The sequence below is a fragment of the Podarcis muralis genome, chromosome 6 (genome assembly GCF_964188315.1).
Source record: "Podarcis muralis chromosome 6, rPodMur119.hap1.1, whole genome shotgun sequence".
Classification (NCBI taxonomy): Eukaryota; Metazoa; Chordata; class Lepidosauria; order Squamata; family Lacertidae; genus Podarcis; species Podarcis muralis.
In genome coordinates, this window is record NC_135660.1 from 75,739,418 (window position 1) to 75,752,712 (window position 13,295).

The 13,295-nt window shown below is 40.5% G+C and overlaps 1 protein-coding gene across 6 annotated transcripts in view; it reads right to left on the reverse strand.

The window, feature by feature from the left end:
* The window catches only part of GRID1 (glutamate ionotropic receptor delta type subunit 1), a 713,795-nt gene that overhangs the window by 22,001 nt on the left and 678,499 nt on the right, over nucleotides 1–13,295 (reverse strand). For all 6 annotated transcript variants that reach the window (XM_028729284.2, XM_028729285.2, XM_028729283.2 and 3 more), the window contains exons 14-15: nucleotides 2,985–3,151; nucleotides 54–294 (exon numbers count right to left, since the gene is read on the reverse strand). In XM_028729284.2, the coding sequence (XP_028585117.2) occupies nucleotides 54–294; nucleotides 2,985–3,151 (408 nt within the window). The remainder of the gene's footprint in view (nucleotides 1–53; nucleotides 295–2,984; nucleotides 3,152–13,295) is intronic.

The window sequence follows — 13,295 nt, forward strand, 5'->3', positions numbered from 1 at the left end:
TGTAAGTTTTACATTCTCTACACTTAATTGTGATAAGAATAAAAGTTATGGACCTCTTTGGGTGTCTCTTGATGACAACGGTTGCTGCTCCACCACAACTCCAGGGCTGCCACCAAACAGGCCAGGAGCAGGCCCACTGCCAAAATGCAGAAGACCCCTGCAAAACTGTGAAGCTTCAGGGCCTTCCCATCCGTCTGTGCGTTGGTGTGGCTGTTCAGATCACAGCGTCCCATTCGTGGCCACCATTTCTCTTTGAACACATCCAAATATCCAGCTTCTTGTAGTTCTAAGATCCTGCAGAGATCATTTTAGGGAAAACCACAAGCATTATATTTCTACAAGGAAAGCTTGCACAGAGGAAATCTGCAACTGGAAGAATATAAACTTGACAATCGGCAAGGTTTGTGCTACCAAAAAAATGTATACCCAATGGCACAATGAATGAGTTATGAACACTGTAAAGTTTTGCAGGAATCAATATTAACAACACACTCAGAAAGTTGTGAATAAGTAAGGGCCTCTCAACATATTGGGTTGGATCCACCGATGTACTTGTGGGGTGGAAATGGTGCTACTGTTGCTGTTCAGCAAACTGTGGGACAAGTCTTTCCTCAGCATTATCTTGGTGCCATGCATAATGGTCAAAAATAATGTTGAGAACATTACTTAGTACAAATGAAGCCTCACCTGTGAGTTCAGAAGCGTCTCCCTGTTGAAAAGCAACCCCAGTGTGACCAGTTAGAGGAAGCAAGCACTGTCAAGCTGTGCTTTTGAAGCACACAAACACTGTGCTTGTGGGTAGGAGTGCAATAGGTCTCCAACTACAGGAGACATCCTAATGGCAGTGATGGCCACTCCCTTACTCAACAAAACAGCCCATGAAGAAAGGCTTGTTTAAGAGACATTGAGACCTTAGGATACTAAATCTGATAGCCAGAAGAGGTACCGCAAAGAACCCCCAACCTGTCAGGCCCCATTTAGGGAATCCCCTCCCTATACACTGAGAGGACTGAACAGGCATACTTTCTTAGTTCTCCTGCCTATCATTTGCATTGGTTTACTAAATTGACCTTGTTATAGTTCCAGGTCCCAAGAGCTCCAAGTCATACACTGAACTTGGATAGATTAACAATGCCTGCCAAATTCCTGTCCTGCCAGATTTTCGCTCTGGGGTGGGTGTGATGTGGACACAGAAAACAATGGACACTGGCAGAATTGGAATGGGAAGAAGCCTTGACCCCCAAACAAAAGCCAACAGGTAACTGCACAGCTAGGCATGGTTCCCTGCAAATCAGTTTCTGTAGTACTGCGTATCAGCACAGCAAGACTTAAGAGAGCATTACCTTACATATGCATAGCCCCATTTTGTTTGACAACTGACAGGCATGAAAACCCCTGAATTAGGCACAACAGGGGAAAACTGCAAACTTCATACAGATGCTCTGATGATTAAATCTCCAGGAGTGCTTCTGTTTAAGGATCATACCAGTTGTTGACAACAGCTTTGTACTCCTCCAAAGAGATTGTGGGAAACAGAAATTCAAGTGTGGTGGTGGGGAATTTATTTTCCATTGAAGCACTGCCAATCCTAAACTAGCAGATAGTTGAAGATGTCAAACAGCCCTGCCTGAGATCCTGGCGATCCACAGCTAATCAAGACTGGGCTGCTCTGACTCACGCAGGCTTGGTCATGTACACATTTTGTACAAGATGTACAAAATCTGTCCCAGCTACAATAAAACATGTCTCCACCATATTGGTCTCTACAGCCACAACAGGCACTGTAACTCTCCAGTTATTTGACTTTACCTTCAATGGCACACTTGAGACAGATGGATGCCAACAGACAAAAGCTCTGACTGACCTGGATAGCCCCCCAAACTGCCCTGGTATAAGTCAAGTGCTACTTGATTATAGTTTAGGGAGATCCATCTTGAACCTGATCTTATCATGATCAGAGTGAATATAAGAGCATCATATATCAGAACAGAAGAATAGAAGTATTTCTGCAGAGTGAAAACTGTAACATATGCCATCTGCTTCCTTTCCTGCTTCTGGAAACATCCCCATGTGCCCCTGATGCAATCCCACACTCCCAGGATAAATTATATAAGCTAGTGGTGTTCAGCAAGGTAACCGCCTGTTCCGCTTTCCTTTTTTCCACCTAAATTGTCAGTTCAGACTTCCAGGAATGCTCATGTTTTGTTTCCAAAGCAAGACACACTAAACCAAATGCAATCACTATTGCACATATTGATTATGAAGGTGACATGTTGTTCAGGACTTGCCCTAATGAAATGGTATTTCTGGTTCTCTGTTAGCTTATTTTGGAGGAGATCTCACAGAATGTCAAAAAATTATTCTTTCTGCTAGTAGACGAAGCCTCCTTTTGCAGAAGGCTAAATCTGGATCCAACCCATTATGCTTTTAAAATATACATCTGGTATTTTAAAGAGCAGAGCAAGAAGCATGAATTATGAATGTGGCAAAAAGGTGCTAGGAAACTTATTATCATACAGGTATACTCATTAGAGAGACAGGGTTGACCGCAGTTTCCTGTTGAGCAAGCAAACCTGGGTTTGTTGCTGTGAAAAAGGCAAAGTGGCTCTTAGGAGCACCTCACATTTGCCTACCTTTGAACATAGAATAATAAACCACACACTTCTCACTGATTACTCCCCACTTGACAGTTTTCATTAATTTGTAGCCATGGTTTTCTACTCTCCCACAGTTCTTCGCCTGTGAACTAGTCCTAATTTAGAAAGGGCTGGACTGCCCCTCTGTCCCTGCGTCCCCCATACTCACCTGAATTGAGAACCAGCTGGGCCATGCTGCGACCCTGAAGAAGCGACAGAACTAAAATGCATTGCTACAAGCGATATTCACCCAGAAGCAGCTGATTAGCCAAGGCTCTAAATGCCAGCAAATGGGATACTCAGCTTGATGTTGGGGAAGGGGTTCAAGATGGAGCACTTTTGTATTACCTTTGGGAGAAGAGATCCCTGTATGGACTGCCATGCTGGAGCGCTATCCCGTATCCTTTGCTGCTGATGCTGTTTCCAATGACTGTTACGGAGCACTCATCGTCCGTCAATGCCGCATACTCCACTACTGCAACGTCCCACAAGAATGCGTAGTTGCCTTTCTTTGCCTGTAAAAACAAGGAATAAAACTTTCAGACACATCTTTAACTTTGATAGAATGTTTATCATTCTCTTTCAAAAGCTATCAGTTTTTGAACAGAGAATTCTTTTTTACTCATTTTAATGTAATTTCTTTATCTTCTGTTTTACAATTTAGAGTACTCATTTAAACATCTTTAAAATACCAGTGACTTCCCTTCTTCTCTTTCCATGGTTCATTTTGCATATCATAAATCCCTGCATATTTTACAAAAACTAAACCATTCAGTATTCCATTATTACATCCATCAAAACTTATTTACACTGTTGAATTTATATTACTGCTGCCAACATTTTCAAGTGTACACAATTTTCCCCCATATATTCAATAAACGCTTTCCATTTTTCTCCAAATGTATGTTCTTCTTGTTCTCTTATTCTATATGTTAAGTCTGCAAGTTGTGCATATTCTGTCAGCTTAGTTGGGACCTCGTTCGTTTTCCATTTTTGAGCTTACGAAACACAGGCCACAGTAGTGGCATACATACATTTTAAGAATGCTTTAAAATCACCAAATACATTTTGCCAGACCCAGGTCTTCTCAAATTCACCTCTATTTTCACTATATGTGTAACATTTAGTGGTAACATACCTGTATATGAAACCCCCCCCCCCAAAAAAAAAATGCTGTTAGAAATTTCCCAAGATCAACATTCTTTTAACTTCTCCTGAATTTCCAATCTATGTTTAAGCTAAGCAGAACTCTCAGTTTAAAATTGCTTAAAATTTCATTGGGGGGGGGGGGAGAAGCTCATAACTTAATGTGGCTTAGGTAAAATTCCAATGCAGAAGGACTCCAAAAATTCACCTCAAGAATTTGGGGAAAATTCCATATCAATGTCATATTCATACATCAATGTGTTTTTGAAAGAAATTTGGGATGACTTGCCGAAATCTCTCTTTGTGTGAAACAGTAACACAGTAAGTGAAAGACAGAACAAATTATGTCTTGTCAAAGACATCTAGTTCATGTATCGAAAGTGGCCCTAATGACCGTTTCATCAAACCAAGTATGTCTAGCTAGCTTGAATAAAAGTAGCCACTACGAGGGAGAGATGAGAGCCACAACCTTCCAAGATAATGTTAAAAAAAGGGGTATGCCCCCACCCATACCTTCTACATATGAGTGACTTGCAAGAACTGTTTAAGTGCCCTGCTAGATTAAGTGAAGGATTTTGTAAGTATGTGATGGCTAGTTCAGACACAAGACCAAATCATGGGAGTAGATGGATGAGCTTACTTATTGTAAGCCTTCCCTCTGCCCATGCAACTAACCTTAGATCTGGGATTGGTGCTAGGGCATCATTCTTGCCTATCATATGGGGTAGGAGGAGTCCTTACAGAGCATATATAAAGGGACGCCTTTGGTTCAGATAACTCCCTGATTCTGAAGGCTTATCTACAGGGGCAGCAGAGTTTCCTGGAGCCTTAAAAACCAGGCTTAGTGGGCTTTACTGTAATTTGGAAGAAAAAAACCCCCAAGATTTTGAGGGTGAGTTGAAAACTTACTGAAAATAGAGATGCTATTTGAAAATAGCAAGTGAAACTAAAACTTACAAGCCTGTTTGGGGTCAGTTTTATTATTTGGGTCAATTCTCCCAACTGCTTTTCTGCAGAGATGTGGCGGCTGTCTACCATCCATATCTGAAATCCATCTTTATAAGCTAAGAGGGAGCTTTCTGAAAATAAGCAAGCTTCCTGCATCCTCTCTCTCTCTCTCTCTCTCTCTCTCTCTCTCTCTCTCTCACACACACACACACACACACACCAACTCCTTCAAAATACCATCTAATAATGTCAAGCCAATTTGGAATTGAGCCAAGGCTAGTTCGCCCATCACTACCTGGAAGGTGCGGGAAGTGTAAATGTTTTATATTTACACTTCGTTAATAGATTCAATAACACACTTTTAATCCTTCATTAAATTTTGTGGTGTGCTTTTCCCCTGTTACAAAGTAAAACTTTTCGGGTGAAAGAATGAAACAAGCCTCATTTTATTTCAGAAAAGAGTAGCGTGCTTCAACTATCAGAAGTTTAGTTATTCTAAGGAAGCTTTTCTCTTGTGACATCGTAGGCTAAAGGAACCGAATTCTCCCACGAGTTTCACTTGTGGCTAATATTTACTTATATTAGTACACACCTACACATCTCTCGTCCGCAAATGTCAGCTCTAATTGGGATTCCAAACAGTGACTGCATGCTGTGCGCATGAGGAATGTAAATCATTTTCGTTAACATAAGATGTAAGAAATGTCTCTGGATGGGAATTCAGGGAGAAGAAACCCGATCGCTTTGCTTGGTTAAAGTAATCATTGACTTCCTAATACATTTAAGTAATATGTTTTTAAGTCTCCAGTGAATGTACAAAGCACAGTGGAACAGATGGGCTGGTGAATTTAATGCAAATAAATGAGTAATCATAAATGCAGGCTCCCAAGCTATTAAAAGGAAGTTTAGATCATTTCTGTTTTCTCATCAGGTTCAGGGAAGCAATAATTTTGAATGTGTAATTAAATAAGAACACCCCCCCTCCCGCAAAAAAAAGGCATATGGATGTTTCTTTTTCTTTTGGGTGGTTTTTTCTCTCTTGCATATGGTTCTGCAAATTTACATCAGGAATTGAGGACCAAATTAGTTGTTATTGTAATCACATGCCAAGTGCTAAAACTGCTGCTATATGAATCAGGCTCTTTAACATGCAGTAGAAGCCACACAGTGTCCTGACATCACACAGCACAAGGCATCTCCTTGCTTCCGCTTGCTGATGACAGGCAAGCACAGAAATTTGACCTATCTACAAGACACGTTCTATTAGTCATTGCAGAGGGAGAACCAGATGCACAGCACCTGTCTTTACCATAATGTTCAGATTGGCTCTTACTATGATTTAATCATTTAATTTCCTCTCCCCAAGAAACTCTGGGAAATGTAGTTCTGTGCAGTGCGTCAGAAGACTCCAAAAGAGAACTATCAGTCCACTCACTCACGGAACCACTATTTCTAAAATTCATTGGCGAAAAACCGTATCAGTAAAAACCAATATAAAACCAGAATATCTTTGCCACCTCCCTCCCTCCCTCCCCCCCCTCTCTCCTGCCCCCACCCCTGTACAGTGGTACTTCGGGTTACATACGCTTCAGGTTACATACGCTTCAGGTTACAGACTCCACTAACCCAGAAATAGTGCTTCAGGTTAAGAGCTTTGCTTCAGGATGAGAACAGAACTCGTGCTCCGGCGGCGCAGCAGCAGCAGGAGGCCCCATTAGCTAAAGTGGTGCTTCAGGTTAAGAACAGTTTCAGGTTAAGAACGGACCTCTGGAATAAATTAAGTACGTAACCAGAGGTACCACTGTAGAGGAAAATCCCATTCCAGCTGTTTATCATCTTCCACCTTTAACCAAGAGCAAATCTTTTTTGGGTCATTGACCCTTGGTCAACCCTCCAGGTCCCTCATTCCAGTGGTGGGTGTGGCCACCCCAAACTCTTGTGCAAGCACACACACTTAGAGCCATGCAGATTAGCTGTGTGGGAGGGTAAATCAACCCCTTTCTGCTCATCAAATGATAGATCTGATGACTGAGGATGGGGTGATTTGCATCTGCTTTAGGGTGCCCACCCCAGCACTATGTCTCCTCCCCACCCCACCCCACTAGCTGGCACCACCAAAATTGGTAGGATCTTAAAGGGAAGCAGGAAAAAATGGGGGAGGGGTGAACTAAGGATTTGCCAACTTTGTTTTAGAGATCTAGGAAAACGGTAATTAGATTACCTTCCCTTAAAGATGCTTGGTCACAAATATTTGCTGAACACTTTGATGGCATTTCAAAAGATAAAAGTGAGGAGTGAAGAAATGACAGAATGTTGAAAACAAAATCAGGTTCTTAGCCTTTAAACAGGGAAGTAAAACTGTCAAGGATTAGGTCTTGAGACACCTACTGAATCAAAGGTGGTCCTTGTTAAATATCATGGAGAGAACAATGCGGCTAGACCAGGAGTCCCAAAAGCAAACCCAGAATGAAAACTGTTCAGTCTTGATGCAGTATATATGACATATACTTCCATTTAATTCTATGTTTGTGCATGGAATTGTGACAAGATAATTGCTAATGGCATAAACATGAATGCACCATCAGAACAATGTAATATCAGGGTGGTCATCTAAAGCCTCCCTGCTAAGCCAATGAGCCTTTATGGCTGAGCATCAGGGCCTGCATGTCTTCCTTGTCACCCCAGCCTGACGGATCTGAAACACATCTGGAACTGGGACAACTTGTTGCAGGAAGAAGGTGGCATACTACTTCCTTCCCTGAGCAAAATGGTCAAGGTTTCCACAACTATATCCTCTGAACCTGACAAGAGTGGCTAATACTGATAACGTTGTGAGGAACAGACAATAGCAGTACTATTTGTCTAGAAAAAGACATGCCAGAACTCACCATGAACACCTCCCTTGTTTTCTTATAATGGCAATGGCGCCCACCTGAGAGGTGTCGAGACTGAGTTCTGGCTGAAATGAGAAGACCTGGGCAAAAGTGTCCTCCGTTGTCCAAAGCTTTAGGAACATTGGAAGCCTTGGTACATCTAGCTCAGAACTGACCACACTGACTGGCTTTTTCAAAACAGGCAATATTCCCAGCCCTCCCTGGAGATGATTATTATTATTATTATTATTATTATTATTATTATTATTATTATTATTTTATTTATATCCCACCCTCCCCAGCCGAAGCTGGGCTCAGGGCGGCTAACAACAATAAATGTCAGGGATCAAACTTGAGACCTTTTTCATGCAAACCAGATGCTCTACCACTGAACTTACAGCCCTTCCCTCTGGCGACTATCACATTTCCCTTTGGGCAAATGCAATATTTGCCAGATCCACAGTCTAAGAGATCACCACCGCACTGTTATACATTACAGCATGTATGCACCCCTCTGCGTCTCACTGTGGTTTTGCCCCTAGCATACTGTGCCGGAGAGCAAACGGCAACACAGCAGAGGAGAGGCAGGCACGAGTACAGGCTGCAGACCATCCTACTTCTTTTTTAGTATTATTATTATCTTTATTGAATTTTTAAAAATTATAGAGAAAGCATGAATTAAGCATTACATTCAAATATTCAAAAATAAAAATAAAAAAATAAAAAGTATAAAAAATAAAAAATGATAAATAATAATAATAAAAAAGAATTAGACAAGTACACAAAATTGTTCAAAGGATATAAACAGTAATTTGAATATTCTATACGCCAGGTTCTCAGAAAGAAATTACATTTGTAATCCTTCTTTTCTTTCTTTCTTTACAGTCACTTTCTTTCTGTTCCAGAAAACTAGTTTGAATCCCTGCTATATTAGTTGACTTCCCTCTGTCTCTTTGCGGCTTCAACACTACTCTTAAGTGACAAATATTCTGTATTCATTTATTAAAATCAGTTTTTTTCTATTATATCTGTGAGATTAATCTAAGCACAACCAAGTATTGTTTTTGGAACCATACTTTGTCAGGTAGTTTTTAAAGCAATCCCATTCCTTTTTTACCTTGTCACCTGAGTGATCTCTTATTAGTTCTGTCATTCTGGCTAGTTCGAGGTACAGTACTCACACAACTTTAATTGCCACTCATCTTTTGTTGGTCTTAACTCACTTTTCCAGTATTTTGCTATTAGCATTCTAGCTGCTGTTGTCACATAAAGAAACACTCTTTTATTTTCATTTGGGATGCTTATCGTTAGAATGCCTAATATGAAAGCTTCAGGTTTCTTTAAAAATGTGTGTTTTAGCATTCTTTTTAGTTCCTCATAGATCATGTCTCAATTTTTTTTGGGGGGGGGACATGCCCACCACCTGTGGAATAGACCATGCTACTCCTATCCGGATGTGCCACAAACACCACGCTAGTGGTGTCCTAGAATTTGGCCACCTATTGCTTCAGGTGATAAATAGGTCCAGTCCTGCCTATGAACCACTAGCATAGCATGGCTTTAGTTGTGTTATTTCTAAATAGAGACAAAACCAGGAGCAAATGTAACCTGAGAGACAAGGTTGCACCAGACATGTTTACTTCATCTATTTTGTATCTGTCTCTTGCTTCAGGGTTTTTACTGTCACCGGCTCTCTTGAGCCTGCAATCTGCTGACAGGAATGATAGTCCCTATCTACAGTATGCCTCCTATTTGCACCATAGGTGCTTGGGGAAATATTATCATCCACAGGCATTCCATTTCCATTACAAGCCAATGCCTGGAGAAGAATACTGCTGTTCCAGCCTCTGCCGTACCAGCTGAATGTGTCCTAGGTGGACTTTCTCCCTTTCATTCTCAGAAGCTTTCCAGTCTGAGTCTCAAAACAAGGAAGCCATGAGGTTGTTCTCTCTCTTCCTCTCTTATAGCACTGCGGTACTGACGGCTGCACTGAGAATATGTCAGAGAAACAAAATAGACCACAATCCAGCACAATAAACACAGTTAAGCCCCTTTAAATCCACAGGTTTAAGTGCGCCTAACTCTGTGCTGGATTGCAGCCATTAAGCTTACCGGGCCCTTCAATATCAATAACGAAGGTTTTAGCTTATAAAGGAATCTGGCCTGCACCATAAAAATAGATCATTTTCAACTATCCTCTGCCACTTTAACATTAAACAGAAGATTGCGACCATAATTTTAGATGTCTTTACTACTGCTCTACCAAAATGTCGCAAGAACAACATCTGGAGTAAAATTCATAGGTACTTCTCTAGGTAAAATATTCAAGGAACTTAGAGAGAAGTCATAAAGTTTCAGTAAACATTTTAGTCAATAAGGGATTAGGACAGGCCTGTTGAGAAGGGGTACGGGGGTACAGATGTACCAAGCCCACAGACTGCAGAAGCATCAGACTCTGAGCTTTTATTTATTTTTTAAAGTAAGCTGATTGGTCTCCTGTAAAGGAAGTTAAGAACCAAAATTTGCTGGCAGGTGAACCAATATGGCTGTTCCTGCTTTTCAGTGCTTTTCGCCAGAGTGAAGTCAGAACTGTGATTGACAAGTGAGGTGTTTGGATACTAGGAGACAGGAATTCCTGAGGTCATAAACAGCTGCAGTATTCCTCACCCCTGCACTTTTATTTCTCCTTTTCTATTTCTTGGAATTTCTACAGTTTGAGATCCAATACTCCCTCTAGAAGTGTGTGTGTGTGTGTGTGTGTGTGTGTGTGTGTGTGTCCCCAGCTGGATGTCACCCACCCCTTCACTCCAAAATTTGAAAAAAATATATATGCAAAGATGCTTAGACAACTCCAGGCACTTATTAAAAACTCACTGTATAGTTAGCTTACAGTGCAATGGTATACATGTCTATTCAAAAATAAGTATCTGTGTGTTTAATGGGGTTCATGGAGAGAGGATCCTTTGTGCACAGAAAACTGGGAGCTCAGTTGAACACAAGTGGGTCTCATGCATCCAAAAATGTGATAATTAGGCCAGATGAAAATTGGTTTAAGCACCGGAGCTGTACTACTTTGCAGGGGTAGAGGGGAGACCCAGAAAAAGTCCCTTTATAGTCGAATGGTGCATCACTCTGTTTAAAGGAATACAAGTAGCCATTTTATTCCTCCTTCTATGGCTATATCCTGCAAAAGAGGATTCAAATTTGCATATAACATATGCATGCAAATGTTATGTGTGTTTTTTTCAGCAAGTGTAGCAAAGAGCCCAATCCACAGTATATTGGGCCCAGAAAATCCTGTTCACACCCCCGAATAAGGGTTTCTCATGTCCCCTATGTCAATTTTTCAGACACACAGAGAAAACACCTCTCTTTCCTCAGTTAGCAGTGTGGTGGGCATGAAGAAGACATTCTCATTCCCCCGCTTTGAAATTGAAAGTTCTTAGGTATTTATATTTTAGACTCTGCAAATTATCACCTTTTGATCAAATGTGTGCCTGCATGTTACTGTTTGATTGGATGTGACAGGAAGACAGCCTAATATGCAAAGGGGGGAAAGGGAAGGGGTGTTTTATTGATAAAAACGTCAGATAAATGGGAAGAAAGCATATTTCATATAGTTTCCGCTAGAAATTTCTGAAATGACATCAAAAGGCATAAAATGCCACCTCAAATACTTAAGGCTGAAGCAGTAATTTATAAAACAAAATTACTTGGAAGTCAAGAAGCAAATTCGCTGCTTAAATCCATACAAAATATGGAACCTCGTGGGGAAAGTGCTGGATTTGCGAGATATTGGCATCTAAGAGCCCCACCCCCAAAAAGAAAGGTACTAAATAAATTTGCTACTTCTTAACTCCTTTCAACTGAATGATGGGTGAAATCCCAAAAACCCTCGAATTTCTCTTTATCAGGAAAGAAAATAATGCTGAACAATTGTATCAGCTAGATTTCACACTAATATTTTTGAACTCATGCGTAAACTAAAGAATTAGCTCTAGTACAGTAATTATGACTATTTAATATGAGTACTAAATATCAATTATATAGAATATTTCCCCATAGATTATGTCTGTAATTCCTCTAACAACCTTGTTATTACCTCTGTATTGCAGATGGGGAGCCAAGGCTAAAAGGTAGTGGCTTGCCTAAGACTTCTCTAGTGAGCATCTGATTAAAACAGCATTTAAATCAGGAAACTTTTGGCTCACATATGCTTATGTCCTTTTTCAATACAGAACATCAGCTCTCTTCTCTCTAAAGGTGTTCCTTAGTATATCTGTGGGCTTCACCTGTATGCCTACCCTAACAACTGCAGTGGGTTGGGGGGGGGGAAACGCTATCCTCCTCTATAGTAAGACGATTCAGACAACCAAACAAACTCTAAAGCACCTACCAAGGCAAATTTGAAGTTGCAAGGCTTATACAATGAGGCAAAACCTTTTAAACCTGCTAGATTACCTGAAAAAACAACAGCATATTGCTCAAATTTACCTAAAGCTTCCAAAAACATATTTTGTAAAGTTCATTTCACAAAACTGCTAAGGAAACTGAATGTTATGAGCCTGAGAGATAAAGTAGTGGATTATGACATCGTAACAACAGTGACATTTTAAAAGGACAATAGAAAGCACATGAATTAGCGATCATGTGCAAACTGTTTAGGTCAGTCTTGCGATTAAGCAGAATGAGGCAACTGCGTCAGGTGGCAGATTCTGGAAGTAGGGAGTGGACCTGAGGACAAAGCGAAGTGTGCCCCATAAATGCTGCCTTCAGCTATGGTGGAAGATGCTGTCCTATCTCCTAAATGGAAGAAAGATTGAACTGCTGAGCTACTCGACTTCTGCATGTGTCATGGGAGCACGAAGCAAAACACCTTTGGCCAGCCCTGCAAATTGTCACTGAGATGAGTGTGGAATTTTTCTTCGTTTCTCATTGTCAAGTAATTTTATTTTATAAGGTGGCATTTCATGCCTTTTCCTTCTATTATCCGATGTAATTTCACAACTCCCTGGTAGAAATGTCAGGAAAGGTGCTTCCTTCCCATTTGTCTGTGCATGATTTTTTTTTTTTGGGGGGGGGAGGCAGATATTTACTTTTCTAATATAAATGCCTCTTCCCACTGATGGCTGTCTTGTGTCCAATTAACAGGTAAAGTGTGGGGATTGGATTCGTACGACAACTTTTAGGTCTTTACCGCCTTCCCATGCCTTTAAGAAAATGGCAGTTCATTGCAAGCAGCTTAGTCCAATGAAAATATAAGAAATCTTGCTTTTTATAGTTAACATTTCAGATTAGTTTCCACTGAAGTCCAATGGCATGTCAAGTTTCCATCTATGGAAACATTTCCCCTGTTGCTTCCATTTGATAATGTTAATTTATGTTTGAAAATATATATAATGTCTAGGCATTGTATTTGACACAAACAACTTGTCTGTTTTAACCAAAGCACTCAGTGAGCTGTGAAGAAAATATAATATGAACATTATATTTTATTTGAAAATGTTATTAAACATTAGGCCTGGCTTAATTATTAAGGGTTTAATCATGGAGCACCTAAGTCAGCCAGGTATTAGAATGGAACTACATTGCCGTTCAAGCTTTGGGGCTAAGCAGACCGAGTTACGCAATTTTAAAGAGCCATTTGTGCCAGGAAATTAAGAATCAGACTTAATTTGACAATATTATAACA